This window comes from Vidua macroura, chromosome 7 (assembly GCF_024509145.1).
Source record: "Vidua macroura isolate BioBank_ID:100142 chromosome 7, ASM2450914v1, whole genome shotgun sequence".
NCBI lineage: Eukaryota > Metazoa > Chordata > Aves > Passeriformes > Viduidae > Vidua > Vidua macroura.
Window position 1 is genome coordinate 34217106 of NC_071577.1, and position 21098 is coordinate 34238203.

At 40.8% G+C, this 21098-nt stretch overlaps 1 protein-coding gene across 6 annotated transcripts in view; it reads left to right on the plus strand.

Moving 5' to 3' along the window:
* The window catches only part of CCNT2 (cyclin T2), a 27984-nt gene continuing 6886 nt past the window's right edge, over positions 1-21098 (plus strand). For 3 of the 6 annotated variants that reach the window (XM_053982257.1, XM_053982259.1, XM_053982258.1), the window contains exons 1-9: positions 1-1135; positions 1890-1971; positions 8401-8529; positions 9039-9099; positions 10194-10256; positions 16444-16489; positions 17785-17948; positions 19711-19781; positions 20007-21098. The exon at positions 20007-21098 is cut by the window's right edge. In XM_053982257.1, the coding sequence (XP_053838232.1) occupies positions 774-1135; positions 1890-1971; positions 8401-8529; positions 9039-9099; positions 10194-10256; positions 16444-16489; positions 17785-17948; positions 19711-19781; positions 20007-21098 (2070 nt within the window). In that variant the 5' untranslated portion in view covers positions 1-773. Of the gene's footprint in view, positions 1136-1889; positions 1972-8400; positions 8530-9038; positions 9100-10193; positions 10257-13162; positions 14245-15602; positions 15711-16443; positions 16490-17784; positions 17949-19710; positions 19782-20006 lie in introns of those variants that run through there. The other 3 variants (XM_053982262.1, XM_053982261.1, XM_053982260.1) reach the window with 3 other exon arrangements.

The following is a 21098-nucleotide window of genomic DNA, read 5'->3' on the forward strand; positions in this document are numbered from 1 at the left end:
GTGGGGTCTAGTTCTAAGATTACAACTACTTGTATAAAATTGGCACTGAAGTTGTAAAAGAACTCACTGTGATGTAACTTCAGGTGAACAAAACCACTGCAGACTGGCAGTGGCATGTACTGAACATGAGCAGAACTCTCTGATGCATGGTGATCAGAACTTTAAATACCTTTTTGCACACTTTGAACCCTGAGTCCATAAACTCAAACCACGGCTGGAACACTCCATCACTGACAAGCTGGAGCTGCTCATCTGCAATCACACAATTCATAATAATAATTCATCATTTTCTTGTGCATTTCTCAAGTGTCCACAAGCTGATATTGCCAGCAGACAGGAATTTTCTAGGAACTAGTTGTGCATTCCAAATCTTTCCCTTCTTTCCTCCCTTTCTACATCCTCCAAGTAGGCTGTTCTGTGATTTGCTTGCATTAAAAAAAAGGAATCCTATGCTTCTAACATTTTTTTTTCACTTTATAAAGCATAAAGGTATCCAGACCGAGATTAGATATTTGAACTATCGTATGAAATAGGTACGCAGTTAAAGGGCGGTCAGGCAATGGGATAGGTATTACAGGGCAGTGCAGGAGTCAGCATCCCTGGAGGTGTGCAAGGTGTTCCACGCGGGCACCGGCCGATGGGGTTCCTGTTTCAGAGGGGTTACGGTGGCGGTGCAGGGCTGACGGCCGGGCTGCGTGCCGCAGAGGCCCCTTCCAGGCCCCACAGCTCCCTGACTCGCGCCTCCCTCACGCCTCCCTCACGCCGCGGCCGCCATGGCCGCTCCCTCAGCCGCCGCAGCCCACGTGACCCCGCCCGGCGCGCGCCCGCCCCGCCGCGAGACTCTATGGCGGAGGGCGCGCGCGGGCCCGGGAGCTCTCGCGAGAGCCGCGATGGAGGCGGCGGGAGGAGGCGCCGGAGGAGGAGGAGGAGGTGTCATGGCGGCGGCGGGCGCGGGCTCCGCGGGGTCCGCAGCGCGGGGCGGCGGCGGCTCCTCGGCCGCGTCGCGCTGGTTCTTCAGCCGCGAGCAGCTGGAGAACACGCCCTCGCGGCGCTGCGGCGTGGAGGCGGACAAGGAGCTCTCGTACCGGCAGCAGGCGGCCAACCTCATCCAAGACATGGGCCAGCGCCTCAACGTGTATCCGAGCGGGGCCGGGCGGGACGGGCGTGAGGGCGGCGGGGGCCGCGTGTGGAGGGGCGGCGGGAGACCTTCTTCCTCGTGTGGGAGCTGTCCCCGGGAGCGTTCCCGCTGCTCCGCAGCCCCGGCCGGCGATCCCGCGGGATGGAGCCGTGGCCTGGAGGCACAGAATGGGAGGAGGAGCCTGGCGAAGCCCCCGCGCCGCGCTCTTTGTCGGCGCTGAGGGACTCGGCTCCCACCTGCCCTCTCAGCCGCCGTTGTGGCCGTAGCTGCTTGTTGGGGCTTCTCTAAAGTAAATATGAGTTAAGTAAATCCGTTTTCCCCGAAATGGGCAGCTCTTCCTTAGCCGTTCTTTAATGTGATTTTTAAAAGGAAAAAAAAAAAAAAAAAATCGATCAGAGCAAGGCCAAACCCTCAAATCCCTGACTGAAATAGTTGAACTGGAACAAAACAAAAGCACTTGAGAGTGTGTTTCAGTGAATGTCGCCCATTGAGGAGTTTTCATTCCGTGGGTGACTGTGGGGAGCCTGGCGTAGGAATCTCCACATGGTCTGCGAAACAGATGGGAACGATACGTGTTAATATCAGTTAAGGATGTGTTAATATCAGTTAAGTTCTGAAGTGTCACGTCCCTAATCCATCTTCGGCTGAAGACAATATGTTGAGAGCAGTGATTGATATGGAAAGCGCATCGCTTTCGGTTCTTGTAGACAATTTTCTTAATATGTAGTGTTTCCTTCATTTAATCTTCCAGATCTCAGCTTACCATAAATACTGCAATTGTTTACATGCACAGGTTTTATATGCATCATTCCTTCACAAAATTTAATCGAAATGTAAGTATGATTTTATGTTTGGTAATAGTATGCCCATAATTTTGGCAGTTCTGACTGAGAAGTGTTACATGCAGGAGTGTGAAGTGTGATTTGTTTTTGGGAATTCTAGCTTATCAATGGTTTAGAAGCAGAAAGGATACTTATTTTCAACTTTGGATTACTTAAACTAGCAAGTAGATTTTATCATCTGCCATCGAAATAAAAAAAACAAATAGGCACCATCAGCAAGCACATTTCAGATGTGTGAAGGATACATTTAGATGTTTCATATGTAGCTGGTGTTTATGTGCTGAAGTTTGAAAGGCTAATGTGTAGGAATACACATTTTTCTTGGTGAAGTCAGCGGAAGTTCTGGCATGGTGTGTCTGACAATGATAATGTGGTTATGTGTGTATCCATATGGATTATGTAGCTGTTCCTGAAACAGTGTAAATTATTTTAGCTTGTCTAATCCTAAGTGGTGTGATAATTCATATTAGATAAGAAAAATCTTTACATCTGTTGAGATAAATCTTATTTTGCCTAATAACCTGGACATGTTGACTCTGAACACAGAATGTGTTGTTAAGAACAGAATTTTTCAGTAAAAATTCAGCTAGCTGTTATTGAGGAACATTGGAACTGGTATGGAACTGGAGACAACAACTTGGGAATGTGAGCCTTGTTTGTTTTTTTTTTTTTTTTTACAATGTCCAGTGCTGGATGCAATAGGTGGGAAAATAATAATAATATAATAGTCTAGGTGTTCTTGGGGTTTGTTTGTTTTAAGCAAGAACAGTTAATAGTGATGGTGGTTTGTCATTAAATGTTAAGGATGAATTTTCTTAGATCTTTTTATGACAAAACAGATTAAGACTGACAGATGTTAGGTCTAGGTCAGAGCAGACCTTTACCTGCTAAGGGGTAGACTCTTGCAAACCTTGTCCCCAAGTCTGCACTTGGGGCAGGTACACAGCGGGGTACAAGGAGAGCCAACTCTTCTTCCTGTCATGAATTTGTTCATTATTGTTGGCTGAGCTAATGGGCATCTTGTTTGTGCCTGTTCAGCTGGAAATACATATTTGTTTGTACGTACATTTCAGAAGTGTATATAATTATTTTTCATGCAAAGTCTAAGCTAAACTCAAATTTCCAGCAGCTTATTACCAGAAGTGCAGTGTTCATCCATACAAGTTCCTCTTTCCCCCCTCCTGCTGCTGTTCTGCCCACTTAGCAGTAACCTGGAGCTGGTGGAAGAGGAGCTGCTGAGGCATCCAAAGTTTTCTGGGACTGCTGGATGGCTTGTGGGCTTGATAAACTAGAGCTGCTTGGAGTGAAGAGATGGCTCAGTGCAGAGCTGCTGTGTTTATATATAGAGCCACATACCTATTATATCACCTGCTGGAGTGCTGTTTGTACTGTCTGCTGGTAATCTGGGCTAGATTTAGGCAGCAAGAAGCTTTGGCTGCTGTGTTTGGGTTTTCACTGGATGCTGGTAAAATGACAGTCATTTGGAACTGGCAGTGCAGTAGTGTTTGAATGTGTACTGCTCTTCATATGAAAACTATGGCTTAAGTTAAATTATGAATCTTAAAATTCACAAGTAAGCTATGTAAGGGCAGAATGCTATGGAAACTACAGCTATTACAGGGGAGGGAAGTGTATTGTTTAATTAATTCTCAGGTAATAATGTTCAAAGTTAAAGGCAAGTGAACTGCAGGTTGTACCCCAGTGGTACTGATTCTTGATGAACTCCTTTTTGTAATGCTTAATGAGCATAAGGCCAGAGAGTGGCTTTGTGTATGTGCTGATGGGCAAGAGCATTTTCTTTTTACAATTCTGTAGGATAAAGAGGGTCTCAGTGAATGGAGTCACTTTTAAAATATTCCCAAACCATCCATTAGGTCCTCTGTAGAAAAAGCAGAAGCCGAGAACTCTAATAAATACTTAATATCAAATCTCCAGAGTACTTGGCAAGCTAAAAAATGTAACAGTATTCATCTCTGCAAGAAGAAAGTAACCCTTGGAAAGGAATAGTAAGGTAGTGGCAGTCTCAAAGGCAAGACCTAGGTAATCTATCCTACAGCATATGCAGTGTATTTCTAATATTTCTTTGTTGTGTGAACGTGGTGCTGTTTATCCATGGCAGGAAGGAATGTGAATGCTGGGGCAAGAAAATTAGATGGCCATTAATCAGAATGCCATATGATCTTCAGCTGAAAAAATGTGGCCTGTGTTGTCTTGTTTTATTGGTAGATGAGTGTTTTTAGTCTGGTAATAAGTATTTGCACGTTTATCATCATGTATGACTGCCAGGTTATACAAATACACATGTATGTGACCTACACTTAATTGTTAACAACAGAGCTTCTAATGGAAGCTCAGTTGCTGAATAGTTGTTGTCTTCATTTTATGGGTTTTTTTCTTCAGTGTAAGTGAGTGCTAAACAATTTTACAGGCTTTCAGGAGTTTGAGTCATCTGTGAACAGGGACCAGAATTCCCAGCAGTATCTTCAATGTAGAGCCACAGGGGTGGCATGTACCAGTTAATGTAGTCTTGGTTCATTGGGAATGTAGTACATGTGCTGCTTATTGGCCAAATATCCCTTTTTTTTGTGAAGTTACTGTGAGCTAGCACATCTCTGGATTACTGAGTACATGCATTTAGGTGCAAAGAAGAAAGCATTGAGGTTTGGATGTTGCAGTCAAGGCAGGCAAAGTCCTTGCAAGGTTGCTGTGCCCCAGTGAGGATGGAATCTTGCTTTACCAATTCTGGGAAGCAGAATTGGATGCCCTGACTACTAGTTTCCCTAGCTGTGCAAATGACAGGAGCTACTGTGGATTTCCTCAGCACAAATTACTCTTTCTGCATTGCTGACCAGGGCATAGGAACTTTGGGTTGCTAAGTATAAAGTTAGTCTGTGCTAATATTGGGATGGGGAAGGGAGCTTGCTGCCTTTTTATAGGCAGTACTAGCCTCACTATTATACTTTAAAATATCTTCAAAATTAAAATTCCTCTGCAAATACTGTTTCTATAGTACTTGTGTGTTACATTGTTCTATAGTAAGTAGTTCTTTTGGATGCTTATTCTTTAATACACTCTGATTTGAAGAACAGAAAGGGGGGGAAAATCCTTCATATGCTGGCAATGAGAGGTAAGGCATCCAAATGGGAGCTGTAGTTTTTAAATATAATCCTTAGAAATGCCATGAGGAATACCAAATAACCAGTTGAAAATAGTCTTGATGATGTCAAGGGGGTTTTGTGACATGCAGTGGAGCTTAGTGAAGAGCTTAAACAAGGCTGCATGAGGAATTGTTTTCCTTCAAGTGCAAGGTAGGTGAGTTGTGTGGAGGGTGTTTTGTTTCCTTCTGCATTCCCTTCCTTGTGCCTTGTCCAAATCACAGTATTAAACAGTTGACTTTACAGTTTTGCAAAGTTCTTGAAACTTTCATAATACACTTCAAGCTCTAGTTGAGCTAGAAGCTGTTTTGAGTACTTCAGTTCTGGTTTCAATAGTGCAGTTTAACATATTTGCTGCTTTTATGCAATGTGAGCTCCTGGTTATAATAAAAAAAATTCCTCACAGCTCTTTGTGTTCAAACTTGAAAACCCTCTCACAAACTGTAAGCACTTAATGTCTTAGGCTAAACTGTATCAGTCTAAAAACATGCTAATACTGGCATTGGAAGGGAGAGGGAGATCTCAGAAAGCTACATGCATGCTGCTGATGTGTTCTGAGATTTTTCTGAGTGCCTTTGTCATTACACTATCTTTTACTTTTTAAGTGAAAAAGGACTTGTACCACAGTTGCCAGTGAAACTTGCTGTGTAACACTTTTGGATTGTGGTAACAAGGCTCTTATGTTTTGGGGATTTTTCCTATTTTGGCTAGTAATAAAGTGGATTTAATGTCATATATCACATGTGTTCTGAAGATTTCTCAAAGACTATTTGGAATGTATAGTATATAATTTAAATTATTTTGATTGATACCAAATTAAGATATTTATATATAGGAAATACACTATTGCTTTGTCAAGTATGTTTCTTTAATTTTGCCTTTTTTTTTTTTTTGGTTCTACTTTGCTTGGGGTTTTTGCCATTTTTGGTAATTGGAAATGAATGAAAGCATTTGAGTAACTTTGCCAGTTATACACTTAGCAGGGTGTGTTCACTGAAGACTGCATTTGTGCCAAGTCTGGAATTTTACTAGGATGTCTATTTTTCTGAATCAATACCAAGGGAGCTAAAAATAATGGCCTACTCTAAACTGGGAGTGAGAACCCTTGTCCTAGATAGGATAAAGACCTGAAATTCTTTGGCCAGAAGCCAACACTTCTTTTTGAAGGAAATAGTTAATTGGGCTGTACATAGATTTCTGATGAACCAGCATTGTATGACATTTAATCAGCTTGACTTAATCAACCTCCAGAGCTGTGTTTTGTGTGAGGTCTTGGAGATCAGGAATTGTGTGGAGAACTTCTTGGCCAGATCTGATCTGCTTCAGTAAATCAGAAGAGATCCTGAAGTCAGCCTGATGGTGCTTTTTTGGAAAGAAGTAGAACTTTGGTGCAGTCAGCCACAGAGTAACAGTGAGTGAGATTTAATTGTGTGGTCACTGGTGACTTGGTTCAAATAATGCCTCTCTGAAAAGGAAATGTTTCCAGCCATGGCAGTTGTTGAAAACTGAGTTCTGTAAAATACCTTTATATGACATGTGTTTTATGCCTCTGTGTGCTGCCTGACATCTTCTGCATTTTCTGCCACTTCAGAGCTGTTGATACTCTCACTTTCTGAACTCCAGAAAGTGTTTCCATCATGTTTACAGTTTAAATGTTTTATCTCCCAGTGTGAGACACATTTCAAGTGGTATGTCCTTGGCAAAGGAAATCCCTTCCAGAATTTCAAATCATTACTTCAAGCAATGGGATAGGAACTTCTACAGAATCATCAGAAGTATTAAATGACAGTGCTAATATGGCCTTGTTCAGCAACACTTCACCTTGGGTTTTTATTTCATTTGTTCATCAGGCTTGGGTTACAAGATTCTTAAAAAGAAAACAGGGGTTCTTGACTCCCTTGTAAAAGAATTTGCTCCCTGTGACTTGTTTTGGGTGGTTGGTTTTTATAGACTGAGATTTTTGCTAGATTTCTCATGGCACACTTCTACTCATCAAAGGGTATTGCTTTACCAAGGTGTCAATTTTCAAGTCTGCCGCCTTTAAAGTTTTACTTAAGATCCAAGCAGACCTTCCAAAGTGATTTAAGGATGCAAAAAAGTACTCTCAGTACATTTGAAAGCTTCTGAAATTTAATCCCTTAAATGTTTAATTAGTCTGTTGCAGTTGTGCATATATTGTAAATTTTTATACCAAATGTTTCATTTTGGCATAAAAAAGGGCTGCTTACTGGCAAAAAAAGCAAGTCTGACTTTAGGGGGGCTATGTCTCCTATTTAGCCTCACTCTATTTGGGCATTGAATGACAAATCCAATACTTGCACTACTTGCACCATGCATTAATTAAATACTCAGCAAGCAGCTATTTCAGTCTCTGAATAAATGCTTTATACTGGCTTAATTTTAACCATTTTAATCAGCTTATGTCTAGATGGTTTCTAGTACCATTTTAATTCCTGATTAACATGGGCACCTTTTGCATGCAAAGAGAACCTAATTCATCAGTGATCTGTGGTTTGCTGTGTTGTCTGCACACATCAGTCACTCTAGCTGACAACAGGCACCAAAATTGTACTTCACAGCTAACTCGTAGGTGATACTGAACTATCACCTTATGACACCTATAAATTTTCATCTTTAAATGTGATGTGTAGTCTTTACTAACATTTGATAGAACTGGTGTTTTACAAATCCTTATGCTGTGTTCTCCAGATACTTCTGGGCATATAGTAAAGTTTCTAAGAATATATGTGTATAAAGTTTCTTTTACTTGTAGAGCCTATGTTTATATAACAAGCTGTTTTTATTAAAGTTCTCTGCAAAGTTTCTCACTCTTTGGGAGAATTAAATGCTACCAGAACTTGTGATCAGCTGTTCTACTGAAAAGATGGTGTAGTGACTCGCTCTGTGCAAGAAATTGGATGAACTTTCTCATGAAGTATATTTAACTTGAAACAGCCTGTTCTACTGTGACTAAGTCTTCTGGGCCAAAATATTTTATGTTGAACTAGAATTAGTTTGACCTCAGACATTTTACTCACAAATGTAATTTAACATTATGCTACTCCTTCCCTGTGCTGCTGAGAGGATTGCGTCAGTTACAAAATAAAACATGACTAGTTATATTTTTGTTACCTTGCATGACTTCAAAACTGAAAAAAGGCCACAAATCCAACTTCTTAAACCTTTTCTATGCTAGTTTAGACTCCATAAAAATTCAAGTCCTGCTTGTAAAAAGTTTAAAAATACACATGTTTTTCTTCTTCAGATAATGTCTCCCACGGCATTGTTTTTGGCTGCAAAAGTGGAGGAACAGCCACGGAAACTTGAACATGTTATTAAAGTAGCAAATGCCTGTCTTCATCCTCAAGAGCCACAGCTGGATACAAAGAGTGATGTAGGTGGAAGTTATGGTTTCAAAGATACATGGTTTGAAAGATGACATTTCATCTAATGATTTGTTACATTGTCTTACTGGAATATTGCTCTCTGCAGCCTAGGAAGAAAAGCCTTTGTTTTTATACCATTTAAGTCTTTCTGTTACTTAGTGCAGTTTCTTAAAGATTCACTTATTTGTTATGAAACTTGAAGAGATTGCTCCATCTTGAAATTCTTACAGCACCCACTTGACCTCCCAAAAATGCTTTGCTGGAATAGATTTTCTGAAATCCAAACTAAATTAATCTTCTTGTGAAAGGCAGGCAGGTGGAACTGAATTTGTAGCTGTGTGTGTACTGGTGGAGGAAAGTAACCGCAGTGTGAAGTGTTGTGACTTGTCAGTGCTCGCTGCTGTGGGTACTGGTGCTGTGTCTTGTGTTGCCAGTGCTGTACCAGAGAGGCAGTGTGTGAGCGAAGTTCTGAGGCAATCGATTGCTGTGTCTTCACCTGTCTGCTTGTTTGTTTCAGGCATACCTTCAACAAGCCCAAGAGCTGGTTATACTTGAAACAATAATGCTTCAAACTTTAGGTATGTCTTTCTAAAACCTCCTGTGCAGCCAGCTTGCCATGAAGAGCTAGTGGGACCCCAATAATTGGATTTTTGATGTTCTATTGGTACACTAGAATTTAACTGTTTTCCTGTATAATTTCTGAATTTAGTTTTGTGTTAGCAGTTCTGCTGTGTTCACTGTGGAGAAGAAAGGTGTGTCTGTACTTGTGAAAGAGATGTTTCTGACAGTTTGAGATAGAAATGTGTAGGCTTCCAAATAGATTTTACTCCAAGTAGTAATTACATTGACATTTCTTCCCGTAAGGTAACATGGTGTGGTAGGCTGGCTGTGTGTGTCCTGAAGCAGTTGGAAAGAGCTTTGTACCCAGTGCTCTTCCCCATTCTGCCTTTCTACAGAAGAACATTATGTAATTGACTCTGAACAAACACAAGTTGTTTGTAGTGTTGTTGTAGTGTAACTATTTAATGGATTCAGATGATTCCAAAATTTGAAGTGGAATGTTGTGTCAAGACACTCTTCTGACTAAAATACCATAGAGACAATTACAGCCAGAGGCCTGAGAACACTGACTTGCTCAGATATTCTTAAATACCACTTGGGGTTATTGTTAAAAAAACAGCTCACAGTAGTGACCTAGTTCTTAAAACAGTGTCATAAACCAAGAAGGGTTTCTTTAGTCACTGATCTACAAATTGACTTCATTTCTAATTTCATACATGCAACATGTTTAAGTGCTAGAAATCAATTAATAAAAGTATACATGCACACACATATTTAATTGTGTTTGCAGTACAGTTTTTACTGACTTATTAACTTATTAGAAATTGTTCAGATATATTCAGCTTTAAAAAGATAGTAATTTCCCAGGTTATATGTGTACAGGATTTAAGATTACTGGAGGAATATTTTAGTAATAGATTACAAAGTGGCTTTACCATCTGCCATTCAAAAGTATGAAATGGTAAAGAATAAAAGGCACTTAAATAGTGTTACTTACTCTGCAGTGCAAAGGTTTAGCAAATTTTTTAGATCTGTGGGGCAACATAAGGGGTTTGCTTTTTATTTTACATATGCAAATGTATAATTCTAAAATGTGTTTGTAACTCCTCAGGTTTTGAGATTACCATTGAACATCCACACACAGATGTTGTGAAATGTACACAGTTAGTGAGAGGTCAGTGACTTTTAACCACTTCTGTAAGTCCTCTTTTACCTTTCTCATAAAATTTGAAAGTAATTTTATTTGTCTAATATGATTTTTCTCCAACTATGTTATCCGATGTTTTAAATTAATTATTAAAAGTTTGATATTTACCTTTAGAGAGTTATAAAGAGTCCAGTCCTCTGTCTTTTTTTTTTTTTCTTACTAGCTTTGATTTTAATCGTACCTGTTCCATGTGTTCTGGAATGACAGAAGCAGTCAGCAGTTGCAAACTGATTGGCCAGATCCATGGTATTGTTCTGAGCTGATGATTTTCACTCTGAAATAGTTTTGCCCATTGATGGCTAATGCCAGCTTTTTGTCTTAGCAAAGCTTTTCAGGTAATGGACTGAGGGATAAAGAGAGTGCATAGCAGGTGTGCTGTCACATGCAAATAGGTGTGACTAATTGTTTTTCTGGAGCAGTGTGTCCTTATTTGTTTTGGATGGTAGCACAAAATCCCAAACCTTTGGTTAAACATATCCTGTAACTTGTCTGCAGCTCATTAATGTGACTGGCTAGAAACCTGTTTTGTTCTCTATATTTTTTGTGGTATTTTGGCACATCTTTAATTCTTGAATTGGTTTCTTTTGGACCTTCAAAAAAGATTAAAACACCCTCTTATAAGATGTAGGATGAAAAAAAAAGCAGTTGTAAAAGCATCTAAAATAAGCTTTTCACTTTAATTATGTTTCTTAAGTAAAAAGCGTTTTGAAATTATTAGACCATGGTTGTTAGTCTCTAGTCATTAGCTGGTTTTGCAGTGAAAAATGCATAAGTGCCTCTAAGTTTTTTGTGTTTTTTCTTCTCCCTCTATAAAATATATAAAACTTAGGTACAGCCTGACCCTGTAAACTAGATTTGCTTTGTAGTAACTCTGGAATTAATGGTGTTCCTTTAAGGAAGAGTGTCTCTTATTTGCTGTAGCTTTCTGGTGTAGTGTCTGCAGACACTGAGTAGGGCTGGTGCTGTAACTTACTTGCATATAAAGTGGTTTATTGCTCTCCTTGCTGTAAGATAATGATTCTCTGCTTTCTGCCCAGATTTGGTTGTGACTTGGTGCATGAGTCCAGTTGCACCTGAAGTCTCAGTAGTCTGCACCAGCTGCTCTGTAGGGTTTTGCTTTGACTTTTCTTAGCTGTTGGTCACTGTAAATGTGAGCACATTTTGCTCTCTTGGGGAGCCCCTGTGCTTCTGTTTGGTGTCTGGGGCTGTGGGGAAGGGTGGGGGAATGTTGTATTGCCTCAGGATTTCCACATCAGCGTGTGTCACTCAAGCCTACAGGCACACTGCTACACAAACTGGATTTCCTTTCATCAAGGGTAGATACCACTCTAAGGCAGTTCAGCTTTTCCCTTTGTGTTTTGTAAGCTAATTTTTTGTACTGATAAAATTCATACTTTGAAGATACTGTGGGTTTTTTTTTTTAATTTGACATATTTAATGTCAGCAGACTTGAAAAAATTCTTAGAAGTCTAAAGTGATATGAAGTCTTGAAATCTCAAGACTTCAGTGAGGGCTGAAAATCCGTGTAGCTCAAGGACTGGTGCACAGTGAATGTAATGTGTCTGATGTTTAAAAACCTGTTCACTGAAGGAGGTGTGCTCATTAGGGTGTGTGTGTGTGTATGGAATCCTTGGGAGCATGTGTCCCTAGGAGTGCTGTAGACTGTGAACACAAATCTCAAATATGAGATTTGAGTATCTCATATTAAAATAAGAAAAAGGAAACGAATTAATTAAAAACACCAGGCATTAAATTTGAAGTCATGCATGCAAGTCAGGCAAGGATAGAATAACTGCCATGGAACATTGGTTTGATGTGTTGAGAGGACAGAGACATGGGCCTGTGGGCACAGTGATTATCTTCAAAGACACGGTGGTAGGAGTTTAGTTTTCTGTCCCCGAACATTTATTTATTGGACAGTGTGGGTTTTCAGTGCCAGTAGATGCAACACTCAGATATCTGAGTCCTGAAGCTTTTAAAATATACCTAAGATTTGTCGGTGTTAAACCTTTAGTGCTAATTGGATTGACTGAGAAGTTAAAGAACCCAAGGTTACTTCATCCAGTTCTGGTAACCTCATCTTGGACAAAAAGCACCATTTCAGAAGGCAGAGATATCTTTTTTGAATAAAGATGATTAACATTAAATTAAACTTCCAACTGCATGTGTGGAGAGAGGAAGAAGGGAGGAATGTAATGTCTGAGTGAGTATCAAAAAAGAGGCAGCAAAGTTAGGTGAGCTCTGTGAACGTGCTTTTGGGTTTGTGCACTGCATTGTCAGGTGGTGGGAAAGGGCCCTTTGGCTGACTAAACTGCAGTGCCTCAGAGGATGCCTGATTCTCTCCATCACTTTTTGCTGTCTTGCATCCAGGGTAATTTGTTTTATGCAGTCAGTTACCTGTTATTAAGCTGTAAGCTATCCCCTTTAAAAACAAAATGAAAAAATAAAAACCCAGGTTGTGTTGATGATGCTCAAAAAATTCAGCCAAGTCCTTTGTCAGAAGACTGTCTAGTCTGGCAGTGGCTCACCAAAATCAATTGCTGGAAGCTGAAGATGAACTAGTAAGTGGGAGTTGGTGCAAATAAATATAATTGCTTCAACATACAACTAAAGAAAAAATGAATTCTTCTCTAAGATTGAAAGCCGTTTTGAAGGTTTTATTAGACAACACAGACCGTTGCAGAGGAGGGGTGACTGGATGGATAGAAAATGATTCATAATGTTCAGGCATACAATACCTAGTTACTCCTGGTGTTCAGAGAGTCATGGGTTAATGAAATTGTTCCATCTTTGCAGTTTGGTCAGTATAGCAGACAAGGAAAATGGTGTGGGCTTAGTATTTTTTCTGCACCATTCTTCCTCAGTGTCAAGAGACTGAGAAGAGGAGACAGGACCATCATTCCTTAGGATCCCACAGGTCCAAGGAATCTGAAGGCAGTGGATATGTGAGGGCCTGTCAGCAAGCTTCAGTGTCCATTCCAAGAATGCTCCAGTAGTGAACAGAAGAAAGGAAAAAAGAAAAGGGGAAAAACAACCCCACCAAAACTGTTCTGGTTTTGGCCCTTGCTGCCTTCAACACTAGCTGAATGATCAGCAATGAAACTGCCCTGGTGCCAAGACTGTGGCATGGTCCTCTTACACTCTGGTGCAAAATCAGTCTGTTCTCAGCCTGCTTCTGGTGAAACTTGGAATCCATATCCTCATCTCCATCTTGGGAAGTCTTCAGTCACTCCTTTCTCTGTGTTGGAATACAACCTTTTGGAACTGAAGATGAGATCTCAAGGATTTCTAGGATTGTTCTCGCTACTCTGCAGGTTATCAGGTATCTTGAACACCCATGATCCTTACTAATCTTTTGTGAAAATTGCACTGTCAAATCCTTCAAATATCCCATAGTATCTGTGTGCAGATGCCATTGCTTAAATCAGGCTGAGAAAGACAAAGTCAGCAGAAGAGGAGGTGAAAATGCATCTGCTTTTTCAGAGGGTATTCTCATGAGGAAAATTTGAAACTTAGTGGTGTGGAAAGATGTGAAACACCAGCTGCACTCCAGCACTTGCTACAGGTGGCCTTCCCATTCTGAACTTTGACTTCAGCTTTTTATGGGCCTGTTCCCAAGCTTTAAATACTTTCAAGAAAGTAAAGCCACCAGGACTGCTCAGACCTGAATGCCTACACCATGGCCTCCTCCAGCCCTTTCCAGATACAACAGGCCACCCTTCCAGCATCCCTCTGTTCAGAGACTGGGGCTTTTTGTTTTTGCCAGAAGGACTTCAGCAAGCTTCTCTCTTCTGATGCTGACTGGCTAATCTGCAATCTCCTCTTTCCGGGGAATGCTCACACATTGTCAGGGTCCAGGCACAGCCAGTTACCAGCTCCTAATGGGGACTTGGCAGTCACATTTTCATGAGCATCCCAAGATCCAAGATAAGCTGTGTTGAAGAAAAAGACTCAGGTATCTTGGAATTGCAAGTGGTGAATTGTGTGGCTATGCCCAATAAAAAGCATTTTGGTTTCCAGTTGGCAGTTCCTTGGAGACAGCCTCTCAGAAGGTGTGTCAGACAGCAAGTCCTGTTTCAAAATATTGATGACTATTTCACTGATCCCTGTCTTATGGCTGCTTCTGCAGCAGTGAGACAGGATGGATGTTTTAAATCACTCCTGATTGCTAAAATCTAAATCTGGTATTCATGGCTGGTGTCGTAGCCATTGGTCCTGCAGCTTGTGAGTTATAAGAGCAGCTCTGCTGGCTTGTTTTAGCCCCTGCTTCAAGATGATTTAAATTTTGGAGATGCACTTTCCACTGCTATAATGGAAATAAATCACCAAAATAAAGGAACCAAAATTCATTAGATTTAATTTCTTTGATGGATTCTGCTAAACCAAAGCTGCCCTACATAGAAGAGTTTGGGACGGATATATTCAGTTGTGCCTTGTGTTATCAATGGCTTTAGTTGTGAGCTGCAGTTCTGGCTGGTTTTGGCAGTGATTGTTATTTAGCTGTAAATAAATTGAAACAGAATCATATTACTTTTAGTATAGGTAAGGTATTTAGCAAAGTATTTTTTGATTGAGGCTAAAGTGTGTGTTTCAAAATGTGATTCTTTTCTTCCAGGTATGTGTTTTGATTTACTCATCTTTCAAGCTGATGTTAAATAGAAGTTTTCTGGCATCTGCTTTTCTTCCTTGTTCAGAAGGGGCATTTCAGTGAGAGTAGAGATGCTTCTTGGTCTTGCTCCCTTAATTCAAACATGTAACTTTATGGACTATATAAATCATTGAAGATCCTTTAGGCATTGCTTTGATGAAAAATGAAGAGCAAGACATCAATTTCAGTCTTACTCAACCATTGTACTTTTATTTGTTATGACAGTCTCATATCTTCTTTTTTTTTTTTTTTTTTTTGGTGATTCCACCTTAGTTTTTTTTAGATGGGAAGAAGAAGTTGAACTCCTTGGTTTTCTGGCATGCAATTACCATTACATTGTGCAAACTAAATATTATAGCATAACACACTGTCAGTTCACCTTCTGATTATTATGGATTAGTAGAATTTGTGTGTAGGAACAGATCCTGTTACCTTGCAGCTTCCACATTCTTCCTAGATTATGGCACTTCTGGCTGTGTAGCATAAAGAAAAATCTGAATTTTAATCCTTGGCAATTATTAGAAGTTGAGTTAAATCACATTTTAATATGCATTTTAAAAACTAAATTTAAAAGCCACTGTAGTATTTCTCAAACTTTCTAGAAATATTATTAAAGTTTAACAGTATTCCCTTTGACATAAAATTCAACACTACGCTTTCTGCAGGTAGCACTGATTTCAAGTGATAGTGTCAAAGTAAGAATTCAATGAAGGCTGCATTCAATCTGCGGTTAAACCCCTTGTGCCCAGCTATTCCATTAAATGCATGTTACAGTAAGTTCTCTTACCTGAGTGAGGAGCATTGGGGTGTCACTCTAGGGGTCAGCACTCTGTGGCTGTAACAGCCCAAGTCAGTTTTTCATTTCTGGCATGTTGCAGTCCTGTGGTTTGTTTTGGTATTTTTTTTCTGACTAACTCAAATGAATTTGTCTGTTTCCTATTGAAGCCTTGGCATAGATTTAACAAATATGGAGCAAAATGTTATGACTAAGGTGTTCTTAATTAGAAGGAGCAGAAAACTGATTTTTTTTTTCCCCACATAGTTTGGGGGCTTGCTGTGTTACAGGGGTTTGGGAGAGAGGTGTGGCTGTTTCTGGGGAGTTGGGAGGGTGTCCTGCTCCTGCTCCAAGAGCAGATGGAGCACTGTGCTGTGAATTGGCCGGGACTGAGTGCCTGCTGCACTCCCAGCTCAAAGCAGGGATCCCCTGCAGTGAGGGTGGGGAAGCAGCGCTTCCCAGAGCAGAGTGCTCACCTGTCAGGTGTTGGAGGGGAGCTGTCCTGTGGGCTGTGCAGGGGGAGGGAGGGGCACTGAAGGGAATGACAGGTCCAGTTCCAGTACTGAGTGTGTCTCAGAAGAGATTATTTTAAAGGCTAGTTAGCTAAAGCCAGATCAGTACTTTAGAAATACCCAGCAGTGATTTTTGGAAGGTAAAAATGCTTGAATTTTGGAATGAACCTGACAAATTAGTGCAGATCTTTAATCTCTCTTGTTTTTCTTTTCTTACAGCAAGCAAGGATTTGGCACAGACATCCTATTTCATGGCTACCAACAGGTTGTTATCCTGAACCTCTTTGTTGCACTGTTGTAGCACACTATAGCTTCCTTTACTGCAGGGCCCCCTGATGTGTCTTACCCTTGTTGCAGTGGGGGACTGGGCCACCTCCAGTGGTGGTACCTCCCCGCCTGCAGTGCGGTGTATTGGACAAGGGCCTGATGGCACAAAGGGCTTAAATGCACAATGAGAAGTGTAGTGGTGCTTTCTGATGACTTTTTCTCGATTGTGAGTGCATAAGTCTAAAATTGGTAGCCTGAATAGCAGCTAAAGATTACAAAGAGATAAACTTAACCTAGAAATCCGAGCATCTTGGTAAGTACAAAACTATTTTTAGTTTACACTTGTAGTTAATGGCAGTTTTCTCTTAACTTTAAGTATATTGATTCAGTCTTAACTTATAAAATTCTAACGGGCCTAAGGTATTTTCAACTAGCTGATTTTTCTTTTTAGATAGACTAGTACTAGCCCAATGTTATTTATTTTAGAAACAGCTCTTTAATCTTTATATATAGTTTTAAAACTCAAGTACTTAGATAAATTTAAAGTTCTAGGATTCCAAGTGGGTGTTTTGCAGACATAGCCTGTCATAGAAAATTAGAGAGCAGACTTTAGTCTTGATTACTTCAATTTGCCTCTGGCAAAACTGCTTTAACCTTTATTTAAGAAGATTGCATTATGTGTAGATACAGTTTTTAAACAGTATCTGCTGATTATTAGAACTGTTCAAAATAAATAAATAAATCCTGGTGGTTCCTTGATGAGCAAGATCCTGTACTCAAGCAGCTGTTAAGAGAAGTTATGCTAAAGCAGTGAAAGTGAACCACTGTGTTTGTGGGGCTGGAAGCTGAAGACAACGTCACAAATGTCATAAATCCAGGCCTGGTGAAAGCAAAGCCCACAAATAACTCACCTGGCTGCTGTGAATCTGCTGGGGGCTTCTGATTGTCTCATTTGGAGACTGCACAATTAGCTCTATGCATTATACTGCAGAATTTTAATTCACCGTATTATACTGCCCTTTTTAGTACTTAAGTACAGTAGAATAATTGGTAAATTTGTTTACTGTTCATCAAGCTTTTGATAGCAAAAACAAATTAACTTTTCTGCCAGATAAATGCCCTGCCCTTTGTTTTCTTAGGGCAGTAAGGTATCTTATGAGCTTATTCAACAAAATGTTTAACTGTTGTTGATTGACAAGGCATCATTCTGTATGTTAATGGTTGATTTCTTTGGGTTTTCTGTTTTACATGTTTGGTTTCCTTTGGTTCCTCATTACGAAATGTGTGCAACAGCCTTCACCTTACCACATTCTGTCTTCAGTACAAGCCCACAGTGATAGCATGTGTGTGCATTCACTTGGCCTGCAAGTGGTCCAACTGGGAGATTCCAGTATCAACTGATGGAAAACACTGGTGGGAATATGTAGATCCCTCAGTTACTCTAGAGCTACTGGATGGTAAGTCATGCTCCTTTCTCATTTTGAAATTCAAGGGTTTATTCATGTAAGGGTGGAGCATAGCATGTCGTGAGAGCATTCAGCTAAAATTAAATCTCACTGGTTTAATGTGCTGTATCTTCAGTGAAAGAAAGGGATAGGAGTGGAGAGAACTTCAGAAGGCAAACTTGGTTTGGCTGCTGGGTGGGGTGTCCACATACTTTTTGCAGGTGGAGGATAGATCCTGCTTTTAAATGCTTTTCAGAACCAAGACAGAGATGGAAATCTGTCAGTGCAATTCCTGCAGCCCTGATGGTTTCAGGTACCTTAGTGTTGTTTCAGTGACAGTGTTCATTAAGGCTGTACATGAAATTACCACGTTTATGAAAGCAGTTCTGTGTTAAGTTTGGTGTAGCTTGTAGGATCTCAGACTCTGGTAAGAAGAAAGCATATGCCTAGAACACCCTACTCCTAGAAGTTTACTGTCTTGTAAGATAGTATTTACTACAGTGGAGTCTGAATTTAAGGGCCAGATTTGCTGCTGTAGAGGACGTGGGAGCTCCTGGGCCTTTCAGATCTGTGTGTTGGACTTTGTTGGTCCTGGAGTGAAATGTTTGTTGCCTGGAGATCTCCAGGCTTCAGATGGCCCAGCATTGACTCTCTGTTCCTGCTGATTTCCTCTGGTGAGCTGTTCTTTCTTAATGGCACTTTGGGGAGGGAGGGTTTGAAAGTGAGAAGTTGAGTAGATGTCATGTAAAGCACAGAACCAGAGTGAGCTTCAAAGGGCAGGTTCAAACATCTCTGTCTTATTGGGCTTCTTTAAGCTGTAGCTGCAGTTCCAAACACCACCCTGCTGCCATCCCACCTGGCTGTGGGTTTGTGGCTTTGGTAAACATTCATTGTCTGGATTTGTGAAATCCCCCAGGGGAATGCTGTGAGCTCCTTGTGAACATCACTTAATCCTTCAAGCATTTATGGAGCTGGGGTGTTTAACAGACCCAGGTAGACCTAAGAGCTGAGGTAGTTTTGCACTTGGGAGCAGCTTAGGTTATAACTTGCTTGTGGAATTCTGGAGAAGCCAGTTCTTCCAGACCTGTAAAAGATGTACTTTTTCATTCAAATTCTGACTGTACCCAGTTATTTTTAGCTTATGACTAGAATTAAGTCTCAATTAAAAGTATTTTTATTTGCAGCTGATAAGCATGGAGATGTGTGTTTTCCTGTGGGCATACTAATTGTAAAGATTTTTGTTTTATTAACACAGCCAGGTACTCCACCTTGAACACAAATTATTTCAAAGCTTTATTTAAAACAGAGTCCTTCCACGGGTCTGGCTGGCCATGGGATAGCTGTGGTTTGTACAGAGCTGATACTGGTTGTTCCTGAAGTTTGATGGAATGACCGTAACAGTACAGTACAAAAAATTTATACTTTCAAGGAAACTTAACTCCATACAGAATATGTACAGGCTGAATGGCAAGTATGTTATTTTAGAAACTGTTGTTTCTCTAGTTTTTGGTCTTAACAAATCCAGGTTGTGCAAGAGTAAAAACAAAATATTATAGTTAAACCTGTTTTTCAGAATGTGTGTAGTTGTCAGAAGTCTGTCCCAGTGGAATACTGTAAACTTTTCTGTTCCACACTTGCCTAACAATTTTTTAAAATTTTAATTCAGCTCATGCACAGACTAGTATCTACTGCAAAAGCTGTACAACTCTAGACTAAGTTTTACCTGTTTATAACAGAATCAGATGTAAAAATGGCTTTTCTTTTTCTTATTCAGAGCTAACTCATGAGTTTCTGCAAATACTGGAGAAAACACCTAGCAGGCTCAAGAGAATTAGAAATTGGCGGGTAAGAAACTTTCCTGTAGTGTCTAGCAAGCAGAGATGAACTTCGAGGAGAATTATGAACCAGGGGAAAAAGTTTAGTTATGCTGTACTTGCTTTTTCTTCCTGTATCTGGGTTAGGAGGTGGTGAAACCTTGCACCAGCTTTTATTCTCATCTCTGGGCTAAATTCAGATGGACTGTACAAGTATTCTAAGCTGTGTTTTCTCACTTCTTTCTTTTTTGCTTAGGCTAATCAGGCAGCTAAGAAACCTAAAGGTGATGGACAGGTATCTGAGAACTCGCTTCTTGGTTCATCTTTGGTCCAGAATTCCATTTTGGTGGATACAGTTACTGGTGTAGCTGCAAACACAAGTTTCCAAAAACCATCGACATCGTTTCCTGCACCAGTACCTCTGACCTCAGGAAGTATTTCTGTTCCAGACAGTCATGCACCTGAAAATTTGGCAATATTAGCTACAGGAATGCCAAGTACCTCATACAGTTTGGCATCACACCAGGAATGGCCTCAGCACCAAGAACAAACAAGGACAGAGCAAATATACTCTCAGAAGCAGGAGACTCTGCCTGCTAGTCAGTACAACATGAACTTCCAAGCAGGGACGTCTGTGCAGTTGCACTCCGGAGTTCACCACAGACCTGACAAACTTGCTGAGCATTCTACTGTCAAACAAGAATATTCTCATAAGTCAGCAAACAAACACCATGGACAAGTTGCTGCTCCTGTAATAATTCCTCAAAAAATGTCTTTGGATAAATACAGAGAGAAGCGCAAACTAGAAACCCTGGAACTGGATGTCAGAGAACACTATGTAGCAACCCCTGGCGAGCAGCAGCATAAAAAGCACCTGCAGCCACAGGCAGCCAGTTCTGTTACATCTCCCATTAAAATGAAAATTCCTATTGCAAATGCAGAGAAGCCTGAAAAACACTTGTCTGATAAGAAGGAGAAGGGTGGCTCGCTCAAACTCCGTATTCCAATCCCACCCACAGAAAAGGGTGCCAGTAAGGAGGAGCTGAAAATGAAAATCAAGGTTTCTTCCTCAGAAAGGCACAGCTCGTCGGACGAGGGCAGCGGCAAGAGCAAACACTCGAGTCCCCACGTTAGCAAAGAGCATAAGGACAAACACAAAGAGCACTCGCTGAACCGCCACCACGGCGTGGGCCACAAGCACTCGCACTCGCACGGGGGCGGCAGCGGCAGCAGTAAGCACAGCACCGATGGAGTGACGCCCTCTGTGCTGAGGAGTCCCGTGGGCCTGAGTAGCGACAGCAACTCCTCTAGTTCCGGCTCTTCGAGGAAGAAGTTGCACAGCAATGAT